The sequence below is a fragment of the Sardina pilchardus genome, chromosome 16 (genome assembly GCF_963854185.1).
Source record: "Sardina pilchardus chromosome 16, fSarPil1.1, whole genome shotgun sequence".
NCBI lineage: Eukaryota > Metazoa > Chordata > Actinopteri > Clupeiformes > Clupeidae > Sardina > Sardina pilchardus.
In genome coordinates, this window is record NC_085009.1 from 13,699,052 (window position 1) to 13,726,723 (window position 27,672).

At 41.7% G+C, this 27,672-nt stretch overlaps 3 protein-coding genes and 3 non-coding genes across 7 annotated transcripts; 5 read left to right on the plus strand and 1 right to left on the minus strand.

The window, feature by feature from the left end:
- The first annotated feature begins 268 nt into the window (after nt 1-268).
- eif4a1a (eukaryotic translation initiation factor 4A1A) lies at nt 269-7,435 on the plus strand. Its single transcript, XM_062515781.1, has 11 exons — nt 269-373; nt 1,875-1,923; nt 2,048-2,180; nt 2,463-2,602; nt 3,139-3,307; nt 3,815-3,924; nt 4,421-4,564; nt 4,927-5,064; nt 5,465-5,554; nt 6,051-6,130; nt 6,273-7,435. Exons 1-11 carry the CDS (start codon nt 357-359, stop codon nt 6,415-6,417), a joined length of 1,215 nt encoding a protein of 404 aa, XP_062371765.1. The 5' UTR covers nt 269-356; the 3' UTR covers nt 6,418-7,435.
- LOC134060742 (small nucleolar RNA SNORD10) lies at nt 3,493-3,629 on the plus strand. Its single transcript, XR_009935344.1, has one exon. It is a non-coding gene; the product is annotated as a small nucleolar RNA SNORD10 (small nucleolar RNA).
- Nucleotides 4,619-4,755, plus strand: LOC134060740 (small nucleolar RNA SNORD10). Its single transcript, XR_009935343.1, has one exon. It is a non-coding gene; the product is annotated as a small nucleolar RNA SNORD10 (small nucleolar RNA).
- LOC134060738 (small nucleolar RNA SNORA48) lies at nt 5,230-5,370 on the plus strand. The gene has a single exon (XR_009935341.1). It is a non-coding gene; the product is annotated as a small nucleolar RNA SNORA48 (small nucleolar RNA).
- A 5,946-nt stretch (nt 7,436-13,381) lies between the features above and the next one.
- sox19b (SRY-box transcription factor 19b) lies at nt 13,382-16,956 on the plus strand. 2 transcript variants are annotated; one of them, XM_062516501.1, is made up of 3 exons: nt 13,382-13,572; nt 13,675-14,441; nt 14,855-16,956. In XM_062516501.1, the coding sequence occupies exons 2-3, from the start codon at nt 13,807-13,809 to the stop codon at nt 15,099-15,101; spliced, it is 882 nt and encodes a 293-aa protein (XP_062372485.1). In that variant the 5' UTR covers nt 13,382-13,572; nt 13,675-13,806; the 3' UTR covers nt 15,102-16,956. The 2 variants fall into 2 exon arrangements, with proteins under 2 accessions (XP_062372485.1, XP_062372484.1); XM_062516500.1 differs by having other exon boundaries at nt 13,382-14,441.
- Nucleotides 16,957-22,062: 5,106 nt separating this feature from the next.
- On the minus strand, nt 22,063-27,436 carry mpdu1b (mannose-P-dolichol utilization defect 1b). Its single transcript, XM_062516831.1, has 7 exons — nt 27,275-27,436; nt 26,030-26,095; nt 25,744-25,876; nt 24,505-24,590; nt 24,276-24,394; nt 23,983-24,093; nt 22,063-23,478 (listed from the first exon to the last, which is right to left on the minus strand). The coding sequence occupies exons 1-7, from the start codon at nt 27,387-27,389 to the stop codon at nt 23,344-23,346; spliced, it is 765 nt and encodes a 254-aa protein (XP_062372815.1). The 5' UTR covers nt 27,390-27,436; the 3' UTR covers nt 22,063-23,343.
- Nucleotides 27,437-27,672: the final 236 nt, after the last annotated feature.

Genomic DNA, 27,672 nt, shown 5'->3' on the forward strand with positions numbered 1-27,672 from the left:
GAGTGATACTCAGGAACAATGGCTAATTAATCTACACTTGGGTGTGTAACATAAATTAATCTATTCGTAAATAAATTGTTACTAAGAAATCCTAGTATAATAGAAATACGTCAAATAATAAAGACATCCGAAGAGAGTCCATAAGGTTTGCGCAATCCCGCCCAACATTATGAGTCATACTGCACATGATGAAGGCGTTGCTTACTATTTATATGACGTACCATTTAGCCTATGAGATCTCACAATAGCTCTGTGACGTCACTGATTGATTGGGGCGTGCTGCAATCAGGGATCTCCTGCGTGCCTTACCTTAAACTATATAGCACATTTCCGCTGCGCTACCATTCTTTGTGATAATGTCGGCAGAAGATAGGTGAGTGGCATTTCTTACCGGCATTTCGCTCTTCTTGCCTCAGTTTCTAGAATTTCTGGGCGATAATATGATGATTCAATGTATCGATCATCATGGTGGATTTTGTTGTGAGAGAATTGGCTGTAAAATATTTTAAAGCTTTTAGTGTGAGATGTTCAGTTGGCTAACGATCTACGTTAACGTTAGCCAATTCAACGTGACTTCAGTTGCAACGTTAGGCCTCGCCTTGGTCCGATTGTTAACTTGCCGGGAAATTGTCCTTTGCTCAACAGACGTGTACATTCTTACAATGAAACATACGGTGCATCATTTATTGTTATAACGGTATAATATCTAGACGAGGATGGTTTTTTTGCAAATGTATAAAGTAGATCTAAGGTGTGACGCACGGTGGTTTAGCCAACCTCGTGAGCCATTCGTGCCCGCTAACAGTTTGCTAACTTGCTAGCATGGCTGTCGTCATATGACGTTAGTTTTATCCTGCTTTAAGTTGACAGCCAGTTGGTATATATCTAATTGATATTTGTAGTATGAAAACGTTATAACGATACTTTGTGTTTCGGCGTGGAATGTTCTCAAATTAGTCAATGTTACGATAGATGACTGTCTACGTACTTAATGTTCCTAGGCTAGCTAGCGGTAGCTAGTTAGCAGAATGGCGAGCACATGGTTGGCAGACCCGGCGAGACAATGGGCCCTCATTTTTGCCCAATGGTTATTAGGACAGCGGTAGCTATCGTTAGCAATCTAGCTGCTTGACGACCGAATTTAAGTGAACAGTCGATGGCATTGTTGGGCATATACGTAACGTGTGTGTGTGTCTAACAGTAACATTAGCTATGTACGTGTCTGTGAATTTTTACATGTCCGCTAATTCGACGTATTTTTTTCAGGCGTTGGGCCTGGTGTCACGTTGTGTGATCCGACCGGCGTAGTAGAATTCACAGTTAATATGTTTATGTAGAGTTTTTGGTAATGTGTCTTTGTTTGTCAATTCCCTTGGTGTCCAATCGAAGTGACTTGTGTTCGTAAAGATGGCTAACTATAAAGTAGCTAACGTTAGTTGACTTTGTAACCATTGAATGCTATTACTACCACCATCATGGCTGTCGGTCTCAAAAATGGCGGCCTGCCTTGCAGGCGCTCGCTCGTTTTTAACAGAAAAATTTTGCCCGCCCCTATTCTACGTGTCGTAGTCAAAATGTGGCCCTCCATCTTGCAGCTCTCCGTTAATTCACGTTGTCGCTAGTTTTCTATCTAGTCGTGGTGGAATAACGTTGATGTATCCATTTGGTTAGTAGCCGATAATGTAACCACTAGGAGCATAATTTGCCGCCACACAGATGGTAGTACTATGTGAATCAGGGAACCATTTCTCTTTCTGCCGATGTTTGAATTTCAGTCCAGTTGTCCCCATCTTGTGGTTTAAATTAACTTATGAGTTGACTTGGAAGTCCTTGTTCACATTACCATATATAATTATTTCTGTTTCTTGTTTCAGACCTAGAGACAATGGACCTGAAGGCATGGAGCCGGATGGAGTCATTGAGGTAATTCAAGATTGACTGGTTATAATTGATTTGGATGGCTGCAAAAATGTACCACTCATCTGAAGAAAAGGGTATGGGTATTCTGATTACATTTGCTTTAACTGAACTGCATTTTCTTATACAGAGCAACTGGAAGGAAGTGGTAGACAGCTTTGATGACATGCACTTGCACGAGACTCTTCTCAGGGGAATCTATGCCTATGGTTTTGAGAAACCCTCTGCCATTCAACAGAGGGCCATCCTCCCTTGCATCAAGGGTAAGTGAGTTGTGCTTTTGAGTCCATATAGAATGTCAACCTCTGCTTTACTTGATGAGTTTTAAAGGCCCACCCCCATCATCTGGGCAAGGCAGTGTCTGTTAGTGTCACTGATCCCTATATCTGTTGGGGGAATAGTAAACGACGCCCATTTTCATCCCAGCTCTCTCTATATAGTGACTGTAAGACTGGTTCATGCCATGGGCACAGATGTATTGTAACTTTAAAGCGCCGACTCAAAACATGGAAGTGTTGCCTAAGTGGTCCTATATGTCTTTGCAGGTTACGACGTCATTGCACAAGCTCAGTCCGGCACGGGCAAGACGGCGACCTTTGCCATTTCCATCCTGCAGCAGATCGACATTGAGCTGAAGGCCACTCAGGCCATGGTGCTGGCTCCCACCCGTGAGCTTGCACAGCAGGTGGGGACTGCTTTGCCATTGAGTTCGAGAGTCTTGGGTGCGCTTCTGGCCTCTTCCACGAGGACTGGATGGTAAAAGCAATATGGTGCGATGCTTGATTGGTTGTGTGAACACCATGTTGCCTTTGCATGTTCAGATCGTTGGGAGTCTGTTGTTGGTTGAAGTGCACCTCCTGGCTTGTGTAGATAAACCAATGACTGTGTATATGCAGTTATTGAGCTAAACCCCTATCATCTGGGCAGGGTGGTGCCTTGGGTGGCACCAAGTCCTAAATCTGTTGGGGGTAGAGTAAGATCCATGTTCATCCCAGTCATCTCTGTGTAGTGAGCTATAGACTGGTTCATGCTATGGAAACAAACGCTTCTGTAATGCTTCTGCACCTGCAGCTTGAACAGCCTTGCGCAGTTGTTGCATAAATTTGATTCTGAGTATTGCCCTGTTATAATGAGCTTTAGTTTACTGTTAGAGTGACTACAGGTCTTGGCATGGTATACCCATGTCATTTACTCTGCTTACATTATTCATTTTTTCCACAGATTCAGAAAGTAATCCTGGCTCTTGGGGACTACATGGGGGCTTCTTGCCACGCCTGCATTGGAGGCACCAACGTGCGCAATGATGTCCAGAAACTTCAGGCTGATGTGCCCCACATCGTAGTGGGAACTCCTGGCCGTGTATTTGACATGCTTAACCGCAGATACCTCTGTGAGTAGCCTGTTTTGCCCGCAAAATGTGGGTGACTCGCTAAATCTTTCCTTTTTTTTGTATTGTTATATTTGACTGCAATTATCCTTGCAGTCTCATGACGCCTATAGCTTTGTGCTTTAATGACTTATAGTATTTTAAAATGTGTCCACCTATCAGAACTATAGTACAACTATGAAAGGTCTGTTTTATGATGAAAACCATGCGTGTCAACTGAACTCAGGGCTCTCTGCAGCTTTCAGTCTCCAGTCGGCGTACTGCTGACTGGTGTACTTGGGGTTGTAGGACTCTGAGGGCATGATCTGACTTAGAGCCTGAAAACAGCACCCCCTCCTGGTTGTAGGAAATAAGAATGTGTTTCGCCATAATCTGTTCAGACTTGTGAAGTGAGCGTACATTTGCTAAAAACCCCATACATTCAACTAATACGGGCAACCCAACCCTTTTTAAATGACTTTTCTAATCACGGTCATTGCTCTAATTGTGATGTTGCTTGCTTATTTCCAGCGGCCAAGTACATCAAGCAGTTTGCCCTGGATGAAGCTGATGAAATGTTGAGTCGAGGATTCAAGGACCAGATCTATGAAATTTTCCAGAAGCTGCCTTCTGACACCCAGGTGAGCTCCATTTAGTCATGATTAGTTGACCTATGGATCTGTTATGAGCAAAAGTTTGCCACAAACATTTAAAAAATCCATATAGAATGTCCACCTCACCTATATTGTCTTTATTGACTTTGACAAGCTGTTTTAAAGGCCCACCCCCATCATCTGGGCAAGGCAGTGTCTGTTAGTGTCACTGATTCCTATATCTGTTGGGGGAATAGTAAACGACGCCCATTTTCATCCCAGCTCTCTCTATATAGTGACTGTAAGACTGGTTCATGCCATGGGCACAGACGTATTAGAACATCTAACAAAACTTGTTGTACAGTGTTAAATCAGCCTTAGTAAGTTGGATCACCCAAATGGTCTCAATGCATTGTGAAACATGCTTGGCAGGCAGTAAATGTCCTGTAAACTTGTGCATGCCTTCGTATGAACCCTATTTGGTGTATTTAGGAACACATCGACTTGACTGAAGTCAAACACTGAATTCTCCTCTTGTTCGCAGGTGATCCTGCTCTCAGCCACCATGCCCCAGGAGGTGCTGGAGGTGACCAGCAAGTTCATGCGTGAACCGGTCCGCATCCTGGTCAAGAAGGAAGAACTGACCCTGGAGGGTATCCGGCAGTTCTACATCAATGTGGAGAAGGAGGTGAGTTGGATTGGCCATTGATTCTAGAGCATGGCTAGTCACCAAGAAAGTTCTGTTTTATGATGAAAACCATGCGTGTCAACTGAACTCGGGGCTCTCTGCAGCTTTCAGTCTCCAGTCGGCGTACTGCTGACTGGTGTACTTGGGGCTGTAGGACTCCGAGGGCATGATCTGACTTAGAGCCTGAAAACAGCACCCCCTCCTGGTTGTAGCCAATAAGAACATGTTTCACCATACTCTCTTAAGACTTGTGAAGTTGCAATGACTTCATTTCATTAAATTAATGAAACTTAATAAAGGGTCTTCAGCAGACAGCCCAACCTTTTCTAAATGACTAATAAGTGCATGTCTGCTCTTGGCAGGAGTGGAAGCTGGACACCCTCTGCGACCTCTACGAGACCCTGACCATCACTCAGGCTGTCATCTTTGTGAACACACGCCGAAAGGTGGACTGGCTGACCGAGAAGATGCATGCCAGGGACTTCACCGTCTCTGCTCTGGTGAGTTTACTCTAGATGGCCATTTCCGAAGTTAAATTGATTGTAGTATTTAAGTCCAACCCAAGGTCTCCTCAGTATTGTAGATGCAATGTTATTCCTCATTTTTGTAAGTCGCTTAAAATATGCTAAATTACTAAGTGGTAATTTATGTAATCTAATTTGAGGGTCCCCTATCTACTGGGCAAGGCCATGTCTGTTAGTGGCATTGAGTCCTATATCAGTTGGGGGAAGAGCAAACGAGCTCCATATTCATCCCAGTCACCTCTGTCCGTGAGCAGTGTTCTGGTTCATGCTATGGGCACAAGATGTGTCAATTAAGCGAGTGGTTGGTATCCCGGTCTATGGGGTGCCATGGCCTGTCTTCCTAGAAAGGTAATTAACGAAGTGTTTGTTTTTTCAGCACGGTGACATGGAGCAGAAGGAGAGAGATATAATCATGAAGGAGTTCCGTTCCGGCTCCAGTAGAGTTCTGATCACTACTGATCTGCTGGTAAGTGACATACCAAGGATATGAAGTGCTAAATTTGTTCGCTAAATTACATTATAATGCTAAATAAATGCAAGTGCCATGTACAAGAATTACTGCAAGGTCACTATCGATTTGATAGCACTGAACTATGTTGGATGAAGAAACAGCAGGCCAATAAAGGCACTGGTGTAGATAGGCCATGAATTGGCATGGTAATATATTTTTACTGCACTAAATGTGGCCAAAGTTCCCTCTCCCTCCGGCGTGTGAAGTGCTGTCATGGGAACGATGTTCTTTGGTAGAGAAACCAACTGCTCTCCACAGTGACTGGGCCGCAGCGTCCCTCCTCACAACTTAATAGCAGCTGACATTTCCGATAGGCGTGGGTGGAATGGTTATTTCACAATGCCAGAGTTATTGCAGGATATGGATGCATCATTATATTGCCTGATTTCAGTGTGGATTTACGACTGACTAGGTTTGTGAAGCTAATCAATGACTGGTCTCTGCTTCTCAGGCTCGTGGCATTGACGTACAGCAGGTATCTCTGGTCATCAACTATGACCTTCCCACCAATAGGGAGAACTACATCCACAGGTGAGTTCATGCTGAGGCCGTTAATGTGTTGATCCGTTTACAATAGAAGCTCAACTTCCAAGATGGAGTCTGTGCATTTATCAAAAGTGAATTTGGGTCTTTTTGCCTAATTGCAATCTCTCTCTTTTTTTGCCTTCCGCAGGATTGGCCGAGGTGGCCGTTTCGGCAGGAAAGGTGTGGCCATAAACATGGTGACCGAGGATGACAAGCGCGCTCTGCGAGACATTGAAACCTTCTACAACACCACTGTGGAGGAGATGCCCATGAATGTGGCCGACTTGATCTAGACCGACCCAGCCCCAAGCCCCTTCACTTTTCCTTTACTGCTCTACCCCCAGATGATCCCTACCCAATGTTTGAAGTTTTGCCCATCACCGCCCCCACCCAAACCCCCATATATATATTTCTTTTTCTTTTTTCCTTTTTTTTTTTGTTTTTCTTTTTGTTTTGCTCATGAATGGCTGGACACATCTCCCATGTTTGTATGGGGGCGGGTTCAACTTGTAGCATAAACTCATCTCCACAGTATTTCAGAAGATTTGAAAGATCTCGGACTGAAATGACTCACTTGCCACTCAAACATATCCCCCCCTCCCCCCCCCCCCCCCCCCACCTGTCCTCCAACATGATGGTGTACAAATGCTGACTTGCTGTCTTTTTAATTCCATGTGGATCTGACTACTTGTAACATTCATATTTTAAAGGTGTTTGTATTTTAACGATATTCGAAAGGGTGGTCCTCTGTGCACACATTACATGTAGATTTTGAGGTGGGAGGTTCTGTACTAACCATTAAGGAATAAATTCCTAAAAAGGAGTTGCAAGGTGAGTGTTTGAGGTGATTGTTTCTCTTAGGGTCAGAGTAGTTATATATACACGGACTGCTTATTTTGCGTCAAGAGGCTGAGAAATCCTTGACCAAAGTAACAGTCCAGTATTCCACATAGCAGATTAAAGTTTAGTATGTCATATTTGCCTCTTGATGGAGGATGGGGTGAGCAGTTTCAATAAATGTATTGAACAAGTAATCATGAGAAACTTGTGGACGAACTTTCTACTGTCCATATATTGTTTACTTTATGTTGTATAGCCCCCCTTCCACCCTTACCCAGAGTTGCAGGTTGCTGATGGCATTATGGTGAAGCTAGAGGGACTGATTTGTCATGGCACCACAGGTTCTGGGAGCATGACTGGTCTATTGAGTTGCATATGTACTGGGGAGTGTCAATTCTGTAACCTACCTCACCAAGATATGTTGGAGGGGTTTTGATGTAAGGACCAAAATTAAAATGACTGAGTATATTAGAGATTATAACATTACATTTTTTCTTTCATGGTTTGAAAATTCTTGTCTCTTAAAGGGTGGGTCTCTGGGGGCACTAAAGGATATGGGGTTTACATGGTCACTATTTTTTAAATGAATTTATTAAAATGTGATGGATTTGTTAACCTTTTTGAGACAGAAGCCATGTGTTAAAAGTTTTTCTACATTGGGTTCTGTATAGTATTTATTTTAATGGTCTTCAATAAAAGGTATTCTTTTTAACCAAGTAAATCTAACTTTTGCTGTTTTCAATTGATAGCTTCATATTGGCCACTACTCAATTCAGCCACAAGGTGGCGATAGTGAAGCTAAAAAAAAGAAAAAGTACATGTGCCTCCAAGTGTTCAAATAACTGCCCCTTAGCCCAACCCGCCTGTGTGTAATGGTTTGTTTGGAAATGGTGAGGGTGTTCCTAAATCATCAGAGACTTTGCATGTTGGTGACTCCGGTGAAATTTCATAAAACGGGTTTCACTCTAGAAGGTGTGGCAGCGTTTCACCATGGGAACGTTGGAACTGTCCAGCAGAGCCTGTATGTGTCGGATCAGGTCAGATCAAGTCGAGGGGAAGCTCAGAAAACCTGTTCCAGACCAGGTTGCCTTCAAGACAAAACAGTAATTACAGCCATGGTATTGGGAGTTTTCCTGCATTTAGATCTTGCACTAACTGCATACATGGCACCATGTCATGAGAAGATTTGACTTTGCATTGATGACCCATCCGAGGCCCGCAAATGGACGCAATACTAAGGCAAAGAAGTTTAATTCCTACATATACTCTTCATGGTCCATGAGCAACAGATTATTCTGTTTTGCCAAAAAACAGATAGCTGGTGTCGTATAGGCTACTTGCACATCATACATTTTTGTTCTCAGTCCTTTTCTTCCTGTTTCTGTTGGTCATTCATGGAACACCCATAATGTAGAGGTCTATCAGTAATGCTGGAGACAGTGCTCTTATTAACACGCCAGGAGTTCCCATCAAAATCATCCCCTTGAACCTTCAAGACATGCTGATGCTGGTGTGAGTATTGTGAGTACAATTTCACAAAACTATATTGCCTTTATTACGCCAAATAAACCACTGATGTGGAATCAAATTCAGTTTCATTAGGCTACATCAACTTAGAACTCCACAGCTGTGTCAAGTTCCAGTTTAAAGTATTGAGGTCTACTTTTTATGTGTTTCTTGGTCAAAAGTGGAGTGTGACGAGCTGTCCAAGAAAGAACTATCTTGATGGGTGTTCTTTCAGTGTTAAGTGTTTTATACATTTTTTAAGCACATCTCATCAAGTTGAATCCCATGTTTGAAATTACTTTCTTCCATGGGTGCCTCTGTATTATTGAGTTCTTTGTTTATGATGCTGCCAACTGTGTTTCTCCTTGAACTTTAAATGCAATGAAATTCATATAACTATTGTCTTTGTGATGTGTCTTCTTTCTGATTCCGTATTTGCTATTCACCTTTTGAATATATATATATAAAAAATACCGGTATATGGCTGGGATTTATACATTTAAACACATCACAGCCAGGCAAATTCAATGTTGTTGGAAACAGCATGAGCAAACCTTTTGTCTGTGATATCACATTTTCACAAAACTACTCCCATCACCTCAGTGTTTTGAGTCTGAAATTGGTTGCGTCATTTTTGATTGAAATCTATCAGTAATCACAGCTATTTGTGATGCTGTGTAGGCTACTGTGTCATTGTCTTTTGTATGACATTCTTCTCGTTCTCTCGTGTCATTAGTCCACTCCACCCCACCCCACCCCCGTTCCCCCAGGCCTCCCATGGAATCAAAACAACTCTCTAACCACTTCCCCTCACCGACTGTATACCTTATCAGACATATTTTGATTATTCTTGTTCAGTGTAGGTGGCCCGTCCACCACTTTCTCTCGGTGCGTAACCCCCGCCATCACCTCCCTCTCCCCCCTGCTGACTGCACGATTGTGGGCTGGGGGATTATGCGAGTGGGAGGCTCGTAAAGGGCCTGCCAAGGTCTTTCTGGCCGGTGACGGATGGCAGGGAGACTGAAGGCAGCATTTACATGAGAACAGGGAGAATAGAGGGGCATTCAATGGGGCTGTCAGAGCGCTGAAGAACTGCCCCAGCTCCCTCCCTCTTTCCATCCTTCTCTCCCCTCTCACTTTCTCCCAACAGCCTCTTTTCCTTTTCCTTTATCTTCTCTCGCCTCTCTCTCTCTCTCTCTCTCTCTCTCTCTCTCTCTCTTTTCCCAACTTTTCTGTCCGTCCGTCCCGCTTTTCTTCTGCCTCCTCCTCCAATCGGTTTCTCTCTGTCTTCTAATATCATCCCATTTAGTTTTGAGGCATTCACATCTTCTCGTTGTCAATAGACTTGTATCCTCTGCCTGAGTTCTTTTCCACCATGGAAGTTTTTGGGCTGGAGTGCCTCAAAAAGTAAGGAAAAGGAAGACGATTCATGACAATGTGAACTTGTGTAGGCCGAGGTTTCTTATATGTATCTCCAATTCTAGGGAGTTTTCCTCTCCCCTGTTACTCATGGGCGCTCTCTGAATGTTAAAACGCCATGAGACATGCTATCTTTTGGCATTCTAAGTGAAATTAAATTGAAATTGAAAAATAAACTTGTGTTTGTCTCAAGGCCCAGTGTATACAATGCTTTGTCACAATGAATGAAATCAAATTCAATTGTAATTGTAGTTTAAAATGACTAGATTTGGTATGACACAAATATAACTCTGGCCTTGTGATGTAGGCCAGAGAGAGATGCAAATACAATGTTGTGAAAACTGTGTGGTATTCAACACTGTCCAATACCAATCACCCCCACAGCATTACCCTCCTGTTGAGATGACCTATTGTCATTGAAAAAAGGTGCATCTAATTTGCCCCCAAATGCTAACATCTGATCACAGGTTTAGGGGCACAAAATAGTAATACTGTCTCTACATGTTGTCTCCCGTATCGACAGGGCTGGTGACGACAAACATCAGTGCTTGGATTGCCCGTTAGCACCTGTTGATGGGCACACATTTAGCATTAGGACACTGGCTCCTGTGCTGGATGTGTGAATGCATAATGACCCAACTTGTGAAACTAATGAAACCAAAGAAACTAATGAAATATCATGCTCTCCGTCACTGCAGGACTTTTGTTGTTTTTGTAGTTACATAATGTAGGTATCCTCAATGTATTGTGAAACTTTTCTTGAAAACCAGGATGTTTCGGTTTAGTCCGATTGTTCAACAGGTATTTGCTGGGTGAATGTTTCTAGCCTTACTGTTAAAGCTCTCTGTATGTCCATATGCATGGCTAGATGAACTTTTGGTGGATTAAACCACTTATATACCGTGAATGCATGATTCATGCTATTTGGATGACACACAAGCCATCTTCATGATCTGCCTTTTGTCTGTGGTTAATAGAACATCCTTTTCTCACAGAGGATGACTCAGACAATGACACTGCCTGATGTAGCTCTTGATCTGTACATAGATACACCCTTAGAAAAAAAGATGCTATAGAACCAAAAATAGTTCTATTGCATGCTTCATAAATGGTTCTTTAAATGGTTATGGTTCTTTAAACCATTTGAAGGCTTCATCAAATGAACCCCTCGGGGTTCTTTAAAGCCTGCATGGTTCCTTTATAGCGTCCCAAGAACCCTTTTTTAAAGTGTATACTAAATACATACAATGTGAATCTAATGTATACTTGTGGTCTGCTCTCATTAATGTTGTTGTTGTATACCAATATAAACTAATTATGTCACTGTTTTGTTCTGTGCCATTCTAGTTGTATGCTCTTTAAACACTTTTTCTTTTTAAATCACTTGAATGGAAGTGTGTTTTGGATAAATAATTTTCATCGTAAACATACAGAACAAAAGTGGCATGCAAGAGACTTTAAAAGTTCACTAGCACTGCTGATCTTGTACAGGGATTAAACGCTGAATAGAGAAGTTTATTTGGGAAGGGTAGAAGCAGATCTGTACGGTGTGCTTTTTTGTGCATGGTGGCATGAAAACCTTGTTGTAACTTGCTTTTGGACCTTGATTTTGCAGCACTTCAAAACAGGATTTACACTTACAAAGACCAGTCAAGGAAATGGGTGGGAGTCGCATTAAACTTTGCAATGCATTAGTGAGCGTGTGTGTGTGTGTGCGTGCATACACATATTTGCTTCTGAGTGTGAGTGTTTACAGGTTGCGTGCAAGCAGTTGGTTGAGAGGTCGCGTGAAAAAGAGAGAGCCGCATGTCTTCCTGTGAGTATTTAAAACAGTTTGAAGTTTCTTAGCTCTCATGTTGAAAATAAAAGGATTTTCCAAAAGAGAATCAATCAGAGAAAGAGAGACACAGATGAGGGGGAGAGGGGGAGGGGTGGAGGAGGAAGACTGCACTGAGAAAAGGGGGGGTGGGGGTAGAGACAGGGGGTTGGAAAAGATTCCAAAAAGGGTTGTCTTGGAAACGGAAATGGGAGAGTGGAGCTCCACAATTCTCAGTTTGATTGGTGTCAGAGCCTAACTGTCAGTCATGAACTAAAACGTTCCTTTAGCCTGAACACCTGCACCCCACACAAAGTCTCCATATACGCACACACCCTCTCTCTCTCTCTCTCTCTCTGTCTCACACACTCTCTCTCTCACACACACACACACACACACAGCCACATTTCACATCACATAGGCTATCACGTTCTGTCATAGGCCTGCTTGTGGATGTATATAGATGTAGCCTGTCGCTATGACACGTATGAAGTTAACATGGCGGAGGAACACTGTTTGCAGAGAGAAAGACGAGGAGAAAGCATATTACACAACTGCAACAACAACAGTTATGCTCGAAATCACGCACCGGTCTCATCCTCATGCAGGTGGTCTGTAACCTGACACAGCAAGTGGCACCAAGAGCATGCTGAGCAACTGCTGAATGAGTTCACTGAGACTGAAAAATGAATATGCACTATTCTGCCCTACAAAGCAAGAAGGCAGGAACTGCGTTTTTGGTCTTTTTTTTAAATTATAATTTTCATAACATTCAACTCCACATGTCCAATAATTCACCTACAACTACTTAGGTTGGACAGCAGGATAACTTTATGGTCATTTTTTTCTGTTTTTTCAGTTGGTAGTTACTGCCTTTTTGCTTTGTAGGGCAGTATTAGCCTATGTGGGGCATCAACTTGCTGACACACTGAATGTCATGGAAATATGATGGTGGTGGAATTTTGGGGAAGGATGAAATGTCACCCACTTTCAGAGCTATCTTGAATTGTTAAAAGGCAAAAAAAGAAAAATAATAATTGTGTAATCTAAAGAGAATGTTGTCTTATTTCACTGTTTAGTAAAAGAGAAAAACACTTAGTCTATCTTCCTGCCTTATTAAATAAGGGGCTTGTGGATAAACCATGAATAATAAACTGCCATTTTTAAACCTCCTTTGTAAACTTGATGGAACCAGTGCTCTTGGAACACAGTAGCCTACAATAATAGTCTCACAGGACCCCACACGTTAAGACTTCACAAATTCTTCTCCACTTCTTCTCAAATTCAAGACAATTGCTGTAGGCCTATAGCCAGCCTCATTTCTCCTACCAGGTTATTAGACATTTACAATTTTATTTATTAATTGTTTTAACATTTTGAAAACAAAAAACAGTTGCACTATAGGCATAGCCTAGTTTTTTTCTCTAAAATACATTTAATGTATTAAAACCTTACATAATTAATTAATTGTTTAATTATAAAAACCTAACTCTTTTTTTTAACAAGCTTCATACGTTCTTATTAATGCTTTGAAAAGGCAAACACGTTTTACAGACGGGCTCTCTTTAAAAGGCTTGGCTACATTTATTACCATGCCAAATGCTGCAACCGTATGCCACACCCCTGTATAGTTATGTAAATGACAGAGTGGAGGATTGGTCCGGCGTGGAATACAATTATTACTTAGGACCACATGAGTGAAAGGAGGAACTTTTTTGTATTACCTCAGTTCTTTGGCTGAGTGAATCGGTGTTCAACAAGTGTCTGAGTTCTCTAAGAATCACACTTTCTCAAAGACTATTTGTTTACTTTACTGTGTAAACAGTTTGCTTACTCCTCATTGAAACCTTGACGTCGCTGACAAAAGGTAATGAAAAATTTTACACGCGTGTGACTTTAATTACCTCGACTATTATTCTGCGTAAATCAGCGTTCGTATTCTAGGCGGTAATTTGTTTTATCTGAACAGGCAAACCCGGCTGCAGGCGACCAAGGCTTCACCTGCGCGGGTTTGTTTGACCTGATCATCAAGTAGCCTAACTGGTGTTCAAGAACATTCACCTTTGTTTATTCTGGAACTAAATAGGCCTACGTTTCGAAAATGTATAGTTTGATGGAGCATGAGTTGAAAACTTCTGGACACCCGCCGTCGCACCACAACGGCCAGGGCATGTCCCCTATGGCTGGCAACACTCATGCAGGGTCCAAAAACTCTTGTCCACCCGGTGGAGACCCTATGGATAAGGTCAAAAGGCCTATGAATGCGTTTATGGTGTGGTCGAGGGGTCAGCGGCGCAAGATGGCACAGGAGAACCCCAAGATGCACAACTCGGAAATCAGCAAACGCCTGGGAGCTGAGTGGAAGTTGCTCACGGACGCCGAAAAGAGGCCATTCATTGATGAGGCCAAGCGTCTCCGTGCTGTCCATATGAAGGAGTACCCCGACTACAAATACAAGCCACGTCGTAAAACCAAGCCTCTGCTCAAGAAGGATAACCAGATTGGCAAATATCCATTGTCAGCCGGCAACCTGCTGGCAGCTGCGGCAGCCCAGGGATCAGGTGGAAGCCCGAGAATGGACAGCTATGGCTGGGGACCCGCGGGGGGTTATGCGGGCATGCAGGGAGAGGCACTTGGTTATCCACAGCAACTTCATCGTTACGATTTATCAGCCCTTCAATACCCGTCCTCTATGGCAGCCGCCCAAAACTACATGAATGGTGTCAATTCTTACAGGTGAGTGATCTCATTTTAACTTGATTTGATAGTAGAGTGGTGAAAACCAGAACATGTAAAAAAACCCAAAAAAACATTGCTGATTCAGTTGTGATTGACACTGAAAGAGGCCCACAGCTGCTGTTGTTGATGAACAAGGCCTTCATTTTGAGGCTTTTAATCTCGATTAGTGCACAATTTGTTAACTGATAGGCCTACTGTATTTAAAAAATCAATGCGATGTTCTTATGTTTTCCCTGCTGAGCTGATAAATTTGGCAGCACAATTCTACCTCAAAAAAACATTTAGAAAACAAATGAGCAGACTCTTATTTTTATGAGCCACATTTAAAACGTAAATGACAACACCAATGGCATTTGGACTCGTGTATCATTTCTGCATTTAATGACCACTTTTCTGATCTTTTCCGACAGCTCCATGCCCTACAGTAACAGCCCCCAGCAAGGGAGTCCGGTGATGTCCATGGTGAAACCAGAGCCCATCGCTCATTCTCCAACTGGGGCCCCAAACCACCACCGCGGGCCTCTCCAGGGGGACCTAAGGGACATGATCAGCATGTACATCCCCGGCGGAGACACGAGTGACCCCAACGCCCAGAGAGGCTACTCCAGTGTACAGCAGCACTATCTTGGGGGGACGGTGCCTCTTACTCACATCTAACGAACGCTGCAAAAGAGAAGACCCGTGTCCACGGGACACCTTCCGGAGGCCAGGTCTGCACTCCCCTGTCTTCCAATCACAAAGACCACCCGCCTCCTTATTATCAACGCTAGTGAACAGTGACTGAGATGGGCTAAAAGAGCTACCTCCTATCTCTCTCTCTCTCTCTCTCTCTCTCTCTCTCTCTCTCTCTCTCTCTCTCTCTCTCTCTCTCTCTCTCTCTCTCTCTCTCTCTCCAGTCTATGGTCTGTTCTTCACGCTGCTGTAGGTGTCCAGTCATGTGCTGTGGACTGGTCCCCTCTCTTGAGTCCCACTGTTTTTTAAGAATGCTGCTTGGTGATGCTCTCTTGAAGTCTTGCCTTGTATGAAGGTCTGGTTTACATAATGTTTTTATGTGATTTTATAAATGTGTGTTTGTTTGTGTGTGCGTGTGTGTGTGTGAGAGAGAGAGAAAGAGAGTGAGACAGGCAGAGGGAGAGTGCATGTGTACCATGCTCCTTTTAAATACACATACACCGATTACCTTTTCACATAGTTTTATAAAGAGTTTGAAACTCCACAATGTACCCTTAGGCTCTGGCGACGCATGTGGTCGTTTGTACAGATCAGGGTAGATTGTCCCATACACATGTTGGCACAAATGTCTTTTTAAATGACATTTAAGACCTTGATTAAGCAGAGATCTGATGCTCCGTAATAGATCAACTTGACCACGTGGACACGGATTAAAGTTTGGTCTGAGAACTCGGGTGTCATTCAAATAAAGTCTGTAACTTGTACTTTTAAGGCATTTAGGAAGAGACCCACAATGTAATCACCTGAAGCCTTTCTTTGTGTTCACTATGAACTGCTGATATTCGGTGAGATTATTAAAAAGTTATTTTAATTTTAACATGTGACCAGAATGATCTACTCTGGTTTTGTTTTGAATGAAATGTGCATGCTCAGATCTGAATAGCACTACAGTGGAATCCTATGGGTTTCTTTAGGGATGAGGGTTAGGGTGAACATTGGCATATATCTTGCCAAGACACTGTGATCGCTCCAGATAGACTTGCCATGGTGTTTCCCCGTAAATGTTTGTGGTGTGCCTTTTTTTGACTACTGGCCACATTTGTAAACAAAGAGTGCTTAGATTTTTACTGTTGCATTCTTTTGCACATTGTGTATCTTTTGTAAAGTGAGTTGTGATTCAACATATGGTCTTGTCCTCTTATTTCACATGAAAGCTGTAAATGTGAGCGCAGACACTGAAGTGTTGATTCTCTAATAGTTTTTTAAAAATTTACCCCGCTCAAATTGAACTGTAAACTATAGTAATGAGGTTTTTACTCCATCAACAAGTCAACTAGCCCACACAGTTGTTATAGTGACTAGGCTACTGCTCTGTTGAGGGGATCAGCTGTTAATGTGCATCGAAACTTGGGAACAGTCATCAAAATAAAATGTGTTGACGCACGCGTCTTCAGGTTTGAAATTGAAATCTGATAGTTTCGCAATGGACTATATCTCAAGCTCACTTGCCATTTAAAAATGTGTTTCCTAATGAGTTTATCTTAATGTTGTACTTTTATGTTGACCTGATCCAGAAAAAGGAGAATGTTTACATTTGCAGCCTAAGTGTGCACTGTGCAACTTTTTATGGTATAACTTTCTTTATTTTTTATTTTTATTTTTTAATATTTTAATAATCTTTCATGTAAATACAATGAGAGTTTAGTCTCACACACCTGTGTACAGTTTTGAAGCCCTCTGTTTCAATGATGCCTGCTATTTTTTTGTGAAGAGAAATGTTTAGTTTGAATAGAGGGTTACACCACAAAAATGTTAATAAAAAAATGAAAAGCAAAACAAATGTCCTTGTGAAGAAGCCTATTTGGATAGTGAATCATCCAGGCAATAGGCCTGGCCTACCATTCTGAGTTTATAGGCCTAACTTGCGTTCTACAGAAATAAATTTACATGCAGGTAGAGCATACTTCATTTCACTTCAGAGCACAACGTTTCTGAAGCACTTTGTTATTTTTTATTATTATTATTTTGTTATTTTCTTTTACTCACTGTAGGCTAGGCCAGGACATTTACTAAAAGGCACAGGCCAGAGTAGGCTACGGCTTAAGTTATTTCCTACGGCCTACTGAAAAACACTAAGGGTGAAGATATTGGCTGACTGATGCTTGTCTCAGACTTGTCTGTAGGCCTACGCTAGGCCTACTCCACGATAAGAAAGTATAGCCACATTAGGGAGTTTCAGATGGGGATATATAAATTGCCTATAAGGTTAACATGATGTCTTGAGAGAAGCAACGGAATTCTGCAGAAGTTTCTTTTCTTTTTTTTGGACAGGCCTAATCATTAACTTTCTTCTCCACTTCTCTTTTAAATTCAACTCCACCTCTTCTCCTTACAGAAAGCGGGTGGCTGGCCCAGCCGTAATTGGCCGTTTCGGAGACACATTGTCCGTTGCTTTTGAGCTCGCAGGTGCACATAGTAAAGCCGCTGAGTGCTCCGCGCCTCCCCCGGAGTGCTTTGTTCCCTTTCTCTCGCTCCCCCGTCGCGCAGAAAATTAGCGTTGCATTCGGGTGCTTCGACTCTCTCTCTCTCTATCCCGGGCTTAACCCTTTCACCACCCGTTGTCATTCTCATGGAAATGCTGAAGTTCGCACCGGCTAATCGGAGGCCAAGAGGAGGGGATGGGACGGGACTTGGAAGAGATGGCTGTTTGACTAGGCTAGTAGTCAGCACTAAGATCCTATAACATTAGGCCTGTGTGTTTCCGTCAACAATGCATCAGTAGGCTAGTCTAGAATTCCCCAGCGTGTTCTATCTGTCCCAGGACCATAGATCTCTTTCTATGGCTCTGTCCAAGCACTCAACTCCTAGGCCTACCTCCTTTTTCTATGGTCCACAACAACCAGAGTGTAAGCCATAGGCCTAGCCTACTATATGTTTTGTTGCTTCAGTGATGCTTCAGCTTACATGTCCACTTTTTAAGCTTTTTGCCCAAATGGTTGAGGTTGTGGAAGTAGATGAGTGGATATAGTGAGGCCAAAATGGGGTGAGCGAGCGGCTGGGTGGGGGCAGCTGATGAATTTTCTGGGGGCATACATGAAATCTCTTAGCAACAAGCTGTGAGGCTTCAACAAGTGGTTACCATGGTTTCTGGGAGCTGGGGTAAACAAGTGAGCTGAAGATGTAAGTTGTCCTGGGAATCTAGACACTTAAATAAATAAATAAATACAAACATGCAACTGCCTTAAAGTAAAGGAAAGAAAGCAAAGTAAAAGACATTTTATTCTGTGGAAGAAAAAAAACCTTGGACCTCCAAAGACTTTTTTTTACTTTCCTCAAGGAAATTCAACATCAAAGGAAACCATGGAAACTGCTTCTTATTTACCTGCATTCCAAAGTATACCTGGAACCACTCCTCTTTTGCACGCAGAGCAAAAGCTGTAGTTGCTCAACACCTGACAAGCCTATGTTGGCCTAGGTGCATGAACAAAGACACCACACGCACACACACGGTGGAGATTTTTCTAGGGGAAGCCTATGCTGCGGTTAATGTTCAGAAAAGTTGCACAAATCATTTAGCATTTTCTGTAAAAGTTTAGTGACAAAAGGGTACAGTTATTTACTTTAACACACACACACATATTTTATGTATATATGTATAGGCTATATATATATATAAAAACAGGGTAAAGAACTGCGTCTGCACTCTACCCAGCAAGTCCTCAGCTTGTAAAGCAACTGCATTTCTCACTTGCACAATTCGTTGACAGACCTGCCTGAAAGGTTGTTTGCACACAGTTGAGCGAGTGGGCGTCCGCCACGGTTGGGTGAAATGCCACCAAGTGCTGCATACTTACTCACCACCTCACACGACATAGCCGATGGAAGCCAGTCACGCAACAGTCGGCCTGCCCTTTTTCTGGGTGGAGGAGATTAGCTCGATATGGAAGGATGTTTTGTCTGACACCACTACTGCAAATATGGGCAACGTATTCCATTGTAATTAATACATTGACAGAGGCTATAGGCCTATAACACCTGGCACCATCCTATCCACTATCCACTAATGAGTCTTTTGTCTTCCAGACTACCAAAACACCACGGACTGTGGTTGTCTTTACATGGTTGGTGTATAAGTAAAAAAATAAATACATAAATAAATAAAAAACTTTTTGCCCTCTGCTCAGTTTTTTTTTAAATGTATATATAGCAAGGAGGGTGAAGTGGACTACCTAAAACATGTTTGTTTTTGAGGCTTGCAGTGAAGACACCAACAAAAAGCGCACACTGAAAAGGTAGAACAGAGCAACTGGGTGAGAACAACAAGGAAAAGTATAGCCAGGTGGTATGTTTTCTCCGTGGGAGGGAAGTCGCTGTCATGTTTTTCATCAGATCATTGATTGAGTAGCCTCACTCCACTGACTGATCCATGCTGATAGTCTTCTTTTATTAAACTGCAGGGGAGCAGTGTCATTTTATCTGAATTTGTATGTGGTGAATTTTCAACGGTGACTACATTAGTCACGATAAGCTCAGATTTCTGGGCATGGGCTCGTCACAGGTACACAAAAACAGGACTTCAAAGACTTGGCCTTCTGCCATGTAGACAATCACAGTATAATCTACAGTACTGTCTGTAAGATGACATGCTTCCATCACCATGTAAAAGGAAATAACTCATATAATTACATCAGTTCTACGGCAAGAAAACAAGATTTTTTCTGTCAGAGCATTTGTGTCTGTCCGTCAGGTGTCTGTAGGTCTTAGTTTATAAACTAATAGCCACTTGTACTAAGACATTATGGGCGTACCTTTTAGGTATAATGGAAAAGCCCACCTTTGTGTCCAGTCACAATCAGCTATGATGGATATGTGTACATTACAGAGAGGTTAATGCCTCTAAAAGAGGGACTGTTTGCTTAGCAGTGAGTGAGTTTGTGACATGCAGACTATAGACTATAATTAATGAGCTCGACACACCCTGTGCTCGACTGGTCCAAAAAAATAAAGAAAAGAAACAAACACTGTTGGGTGGAGTAGGGGTCAGGTTAATGTGGAAGTTAGAGAAAGTTAGGAAAGTACTGATACCCGTAATTTCCCGACTATTAGCCGCAGCTTATACATTGATTTTGCTAAATTTCTTCAGCTATGAGGTTAATACAGGGGGCAGTTAATATGGTGGTAATATGGTTTTGTTTCTTTTAACTTGCAAAAAACACTGTCCTCGGCATATACACAATGCGGCTTATATGCGGGAAATTACTGCATCTCTTCAGTTTTTTGAGTCTACAAAACTTTTGAGGCATGGTGTATGTTTACCCCCCTATCAAAAAATTAAAATATTTTTATTTTATTCTTGTTTCCCTCAAACAATTTTCCAAAAATAATCCCAAAACAACATTTAAAAAAAAGGATTTTTTGGGGGGCCTATAGTGCCTATACTTAGAACATACTGTACAGGCGGGGCATTTTGTGATCAAATACTGAAGTTATCAGCAGTCAGTCACCTTCATCTGGCACCCCCATTAGTCGAGGCAACAGCGGGTTTCCAGCGATGCACAGATAGGAGAGAAGGAAACGCACTTTCAGGTGAAGGAAGAGAAGAAGCCCGGCCCACACACTGAAGAGATAAGGACATCTGTGCTGTAAGGAAAACAGATTGCTGTGTTGAACCAGCCTCTCTTTGATACAGACCTCCCAAGAACAACCCCACAGGTGGCTGCAGGCAGAACGCATGAATATGACGACCTCTCCCCATCATCTTGTTATCTCTGACCCCCCTTTCATCAGCCGCTCTACTCTTCTTGATCGTTCGCCCCTTCGTTTCGATTGATCGCTTTGATCTGATGTGTATCAGTTCATCACTTCTTTTGATTTCAACTAGTGTTTTCACCAGAAGCGGGTTCAGAAAATAAAAAGTCCTGCCAAGTGTTTGATCCAACCATCTAGTTAGTAAACCAGCTCATCCTGATTGGCAGCCATGTTGATCCGATAATTAGTGATATCACCGGTACTAAGTGCACAGGTAGAAAGAATATATGGGATGACTTTTACTTTCCGGAACAGGGATGTCCGCCTCTGGCTTTGACAGACACTGAACTTCCCAATGTTGGTATGGGGTTGCGCAGTTAGGGTGTATATGTCGAAAAGTAAATATCTGTTAAGCCACTGTAAGTAACATTTGAGATTTATAATTACAGTTGCCTGTGTCCAATTCATGGGTGCTAAAGGTTCTCTGACAGCTGAATATTCAGTCCCCTCCATAAGTATTGGAACACATGCTAAAGTTGACTATTTAAAATCATCTTTTAGAAATTGATCTTAATGCCTTAAATGAAAAAATGAGGAAATATCCCAACTTAAAGGACATCACTTTCTTTGTGGATGAATAATGCATCGTAAATAAATAAATGTTTTCCTTAAAATACAGGGGTCATAAGTATTGGAACACCTATGTTAACCCTATGTTTTCAAATTCCCATAGAGGCAGGCAGTTTTTAAAAAATAAAATAAAAATTAATGTCAGTTATTTCAAGGGATCCAGGACACTATGCACACTGATAAAGTCCCCTTGGCCTTTGGAATTAAAACAACCCCACATCATCACATACCCTTCATCATACCAAGAGATTGGCATGGTTTTATTTCAGTTAGCCTATTAGCTGGTCTGTATTTTAAGGAAAACATTTATTCATTTATGATACATTATTCATTCACAAGAAAAATTGATGTCCTTAAAGATTGGACATTTCCTAATTTTTTTCATTCAAAGCATCAGTAGATCATTAGATCAATTTCAAAAAGTTGATTTTATATAGTCAACTTAAGCATGTGTTCCAATACTTATGGAGGGGACTGTATTTCTGCTAGTTCTTGTAGAGGATATTCCACCACATGGTGGCTCCACATCTCTGCCTCCCTCTAGTGTTGAAGGAACGAATCACACCACTAGTTTTACTCCCTTTATTAAATCCCAATGAGGCAACTACTGAACATAGTCTCACTGACTGACAGTGTATGAAACCAACCTATATCTGAAATGTCTTTTGTTTGGACACAAAAATCAAACATGGTAGTTTTACTTCATTCTCACAGGAATTTACCGGACAAAACCTCACAGCAACTGGACAGGACTGGGTGTTCCCATGCTGCCTTGTGCGCGATTTGATTCACGCTGCTAAGGCAGCCTTGAAACTACCGCCCTATTTTTTTGCCTCAGATAGGGGACCAATCACAGAGCAGGGGGGGAAAGCCAGACGATGACGATGCACGCATTTGAGAGACATCCGAGGCGCCCAATCAACGGATCTGGGGATTTTTTTTACAAATACGAGAAAATGAACGTTTGGTTCCCAGACCACGTCTCAATGAGTAGTGGTGGCGCTAGCCAGGCTAGAAGGGCCCAGGAATCCCAGTACATTTGACCCCCTTGAATTTATTGTGTAGTGCCACAAACTTATAGTACAAAGCTATTCAGATTGTGCAAAACATTTTGTCAGGGTATAAAAAAAAATGAGGGGAGGCTTCATACAGTACAATTTGACAGTACAGCATTTGTATTTAAATCTCATTCTCATCTTAGTGTACAACATTGACAGCTATGTTGTCAACTGTTTTGCACTTTAAACAAAGTACTGTACATACACCAAGGATCTAGCCAGGTTCACGGACCATGGCAACATTTGAACATTTACAGTATGCATTCAGCGCCGCTGCTTCAAGTGCCTTAAACGTGGACAACAATTGGGGAATAAGGGAGAGAAAGAAAGAAAGAAGGACAAATGCTAACGGCCATCAACCACATTAGTCCTCCCTGAGTTAACCGATCTCTGAGAGAACAGAGAATGTTCACAGCTGAGAATCACAGACAGATGGAATGCGGTGTGTGAGAGGGCCCTTGAGAGGATCTTGATTTGGTCGTTGGTCAAGCGAAAAACAGACAAGTGTGTTGTCTGTGTGAGTGCAAATGTGTGACAGGGGTACAGTATTCGTCGTCACACTCTCAATTCAGAGTGCATGCAATAAGATCCCCCCCAACAGAAATGTTTCCCTCTATAATGACAGTGCTGAATTGAGACTTTTTTTTTTGAGAGCTGGACAAACTGACCAAATGAGACTGATCAGTGAAGAAGAGCTGATCAGTCTGACCAGCGAGATCATAGGAGAAAAAAAGTCATAAAAGAAAAGGAAGGTACGAATCTCTCGGGTCACTGTCTCTCAAGCGGTCACTTTACTCGGCCTTCTTCTTCTTCTTCTTCAGCGCCTCGGGGCTACTGTTCCAGTAGTAGAGGACCTGGGAGGCGATGATGCCGTTGCAGCTGGACGAGATGACGTAGGTCAGGGCCATCAGCGAGTCCCCGGTTTCCTGCACAGAGAGGGAGACACTTTTAAAAGCTTTGCTCTCGCCAAGCTCATCTGAGGAGTTATCTTAAAGGGACACTTCACCGATTAGCTTTAAGCTTTGTATCTTTAGAAAACCAGTCATGTTTTTGAATGGTCGTGCATCATTCCCTCAGTTTGCCTTGAGATGGGAGAAATACGGATTTCAATGTTGGACTTCCTGCTTTCGATGACGTAAAAATCATCATTTTACATCATTGAAAGCAGGAAGTCCTATTCATGGGTTTCATTGAAATCCGTATTTCTCCCATCTCAAGGCAAACTGAGGGAATGATGCACGACCATTCAAAAACATGACTGGTTTTCTAAAGATACAAAGCTTAATGCTAATCGGTGAAGTGTCCCTTTAAGTCATCTTATCTTGACTTATCTCAAGTCTGACTGATACAAAACATGTGAGGTGGTCACTTAAAGATATCCAGATGAGGTGACCCAATGACCAGACTGAAGGACGAACGTAGTAGGCTACCTGTATAGAGGTGAATATCCTCGCCAGGGATCCAGCAAAGAGCAAGAAGACTGATATGGCAGATAGTTGCCCTGTGTGTCCATTGCGGTAGTTGGTTACAGCTTGGATGAGCTAAAAGAAAGTAGCAGAGGTCATGTTACTTCATGGACCGTATACAACAAATCACCATCTTCATTGCACAGCTTTATGTGCAATCCAAAAAGTCAACTGTAACTTGAATGCAACTTAAAAAAAAACTATGCAGGTTTGTTGGATTCCTCATCCAACACTATGGCGGAAAATCATCAACTCACCCTGCCAACAATTATAGCTGGCATGTTCGAAGCCTGCATGGTGGTGACCACTGACAAGGGTGTCACTGGCGAGAGCAAGATTGCCACCAAGGCAAAGTAGACCACAAGAAAGATCATCCCTGAGAGAGAATCATGTATTTATCAAATGACCACATATAAACCTATCTCTTCAAATTAATAACTAACTACCATGTTTTAAATAAGATGTTTTCAGTTCTCGAGGACTTACCTTTGATGGTTTTTCCGCCATAGTGTTGAATGAGGAATCCAATTGTGACTGTCTGCAACATTAGGAATAAAGCTTCACCCCAAGCACTGTGTAGAAAAGATTTAAAAATACACAAATGCGTATTGAATAACAGCCCCACTGCACACTTTCTGTTTGTTCTCAGCCTTACTGAGAAATGACACTTCAGATTTTCCCAGTTATGGCTAATCAATCATGGAACCAGAACACAGTGTGTTATTAATTTGAATCGAAATGTATAAAAATACAGGAAATCTACACACATTACTACTCTAAAGACATTTGTTTAAACAATAATATGTTGCTTTATATCTGAAATACTGTATGTTTCCTTCATCCAGAATATAATTTAGCATTTCACCTGGTGGACTCAATTCGCAAGTCAAGTTGTCTAAAACAGTGGTTCTCAAACTTCTCACAATGTGTATCACCTCAGAAAAGAATTAGCTATCCAAGCACCACCATTATAACTTAAGCATGATTAAATTGCATCATGTGTTACTGGCAGGTGCCTTGGAAAATTCAGTGGCACTGATAAAGTTGCCACTAGCACTTATGCTGTACTGGGCTCATTGTTGCCAACCTCAGTTTCTGCTCTGCTGATATATTCACATATTTACCGCACTTCTCTTTCTAATACTTCCCGTTTTGAGCAATGATTGCAAAACTGTTCTATCCATCATGTTTGCTTGCAAGCTTTGCACAGCTTAGTTTCTTAACCTTTTGCTAATACTCCAAACTGTTAAACTAGCCTTGTAAGGCTATTGGCTGATATCATAATAAAAGAAACCCCCACCTCTTCCAGAATGGCAGAAACTAGTTTAAATTTAATTGCAGTGATCATGTTTTTTGCATTCTATATATTTTGATATAATGTTATTATTTCATCTTTATTTAAAAAAAAAAATAATAATAGATAAAAAAAAAAAAAACTCAGACTCCCGGAATCTACCACTAGAGGCAGTTAGTGTACCACTGTTACCACAGCTTGAGAACCACTGGTCTAAAGAATTGACGTCTTGTGGTGAGTATGATACAATAAGACAGGATACAACTTTTTTGGCCAGTTTTCACTGAAATGTGTTTGGGATCCCTGGCTTATATCATAATGCTGAACATTTAACATTACATTAACAATGTAAAATTACACGTATCAAATGGAATTATTGGGTTCTTCCATGAGAGACATAATAACCAGTATAGTCAACAGTAATACTGCACCTGAAGGGAAAGCTATTTGCAATGCTGTAGGCCATAGTTCCTGTGATCGCCAACAACTCAAGAAGAATGGAGTTGAAGCTCAAGCCCTCTGCACTTTTTGCTCCCATCAGCTTTAGGATCTGTGGAAGCTTTACTGAGGAAAGCCAAGAACAAATCAGGGTGAAGCTTAGGCCTAACATATGGCTTGATGTGTTGCTTCTGAATATAATGCATGTGTGTGTGTGTGTGTGTGTGTGTGTGTGAGAGAGAGAGAGAGAGAGAGAATAGTAATTTCTATGATCCTTACCCAGAACTGATCCTAGAATGATCCCGATCCCCAGACCTTTGCTTAAAACTATCTTCAGACATTCAACTGTTTTGAACACAAAGCAGAGGGTATGTGCTTAATAACTGCAATATGAGCAATGGGGAAGACACCATTAAACCAAGAAAGAAAATCATACAAATGTATGTGATATTATTTTGTCTTTTTATAAAACAAATAATGTTTCAAATGTCTTAAATAATGTTTTTATGTTATTCGAAATTGTAGGCGGATCAACCAGGTGATGACACTGGCTAGGTGTAATACTGCAATCTCTTGTCTCATGTACTTTAGACCAAGGCCAATAATGAGGTCAAAAGGCCAATAATTAGAGGTTACAATCCAGTAACATACACCTGTTGTTATGTCAACTCCTTATATTTTACATGACATTAAATCATATTATATTATATTCATATTTAATTTATATTACTCTAAACCACCTTCTGTAAACCAACTGTTTACTACTGTCTATATTGCACTATATTTTTTTCCCTGTCAATGCACCACCTGTCTATACTTTCTATATTACAATGCACTTTTCTGCTTTTTGCACGATCATTGGTGGACTAGATGTGGAATTAGCATAATTTGAGAATGACACGGAAGTAAGTGGACAGTGTAAAAACTCATCCTGTTTCTGTTCAAATTCAAAAATTCATATCCACTCCAATGTGAAAGTACCATCTCCAGACAGCACTCCACATGAGAATGTGAGAAACTCACTACTGAACACAACTACCATTTCGAAAAAGCGCATGAGCAATGTAGAGTACAGTGTGTAGGATTCTATCCAATCAGAATGTGCCCCGGCAACTTTTCTACCACATCTCGCACAACCAAAACCCACTTGAAATCTGACATGTGCAATCTCGGTTTTGATAAACCAATAACAAAGAGTACATAAGAGCACGAAGTTATCAGACTTTTAACGTTTGCATTGCCAAAGAAGATACGACAGCAGTCAAAGCACAGGCCAATGTAAAGTTAATGCTCGCGGCTAGCTAGCAAAGAGAGAATCGCAATAAGATTCCTTGGCAGCTATGTTACGGTATATGTTATCACATTTCCAATAAACAATCTTACAGACAAACCTAATTTTCGATTTAACCTTTACACATGCTAATCACTCCATTCTGTAATGTTAGCATACATTAGCTTTCTATCTGGATTGACTGGATTTCCCCTCACTGTCAGAGCAATATTTCCTTCCTCGAAGTTGCTTACCATGCAAAAAATTGAAATCGAGGAAAAATTCGTCGTAACATTTCTCTGGCATGAAGTACTTGAGAAGGACATCTTTAAAGGGGTCCATCACTGACGTTGGCATTTTCTCTTCCATCTTCTGTGCTGGCTGGTGGTCAGCTGGCTAGTCAGATTTCAAGGGTGGTGACGTCACGTCTCCTGTTTCACTCAATCGTGCGGAAACAAAAAATGGTATTCTGAGTTCCGCTTGTGTAAACTACGGTGCAGTGGATCCATCGTTTGTAATCTGTTGGAATCTCTATTATATTCATTAGATTAAATACACAATATTTTAAAATGCACATATGCATGATTGAATGAGTAATATAGTTTGGCAATTCACAATTGCAAATGAGTCAGATGTCATGCAGCTAAGGCCA

Bases quoted from the DNA above. Each gene is read 5' to 3' on its own strand.
- eif4a1a (XM_062515781.1), top strand. The intron at 3,925-4,420 runs GTGAGCTCCATT...TCTTGTTCGCAG, and splicing joins AGCTGCCTTCTGACACCCAG to GTGATCCTGCTCTCAGCCAC. The intron at 5,065-5,464 runs GTGAGTTTACTC...TTGTTTTTTCAG, and splicing joins ACTTCACCGTCTCTGCTCTG to CACGGTGACATGGAGCAGAA.
- sox19b (XM_062516500.1), top strand. From the start codon at position 13,807: ATGTATAGTTTGATGGAGCATGAGTTGAAAACTTCTGGACACCCGCCG. The intron at 14,442-14,854 runs GTGAGTGATCTC...CTTTTCCGACAG, and splicing joins AATGGTGTCAATTCTTACAG to CTCCATGCCCTACAGTAACA.
- mpdu1b (XM_062516831.1), bottom strand. From the start codon at position 27,389: ATGGAAGAGAAAATGCCAACGTCAGTGATGGACCCCTTTAAAGATGTC. The intron at 26,096-27,274 runs GTAAGCAACTTC...TGTTCAAAACAG, and splicing joins CGATTTCAATTTTTTGCATG to TTGAATGTCTGAAGATAGTT. The intron at 25,877-26,029 runs GTAAGGATCATA...GGCTTTCCTCAG, and splicing joins CATTCTAGGATCAGTTCTGG to TAAAGCTTCCACAGATCCTA.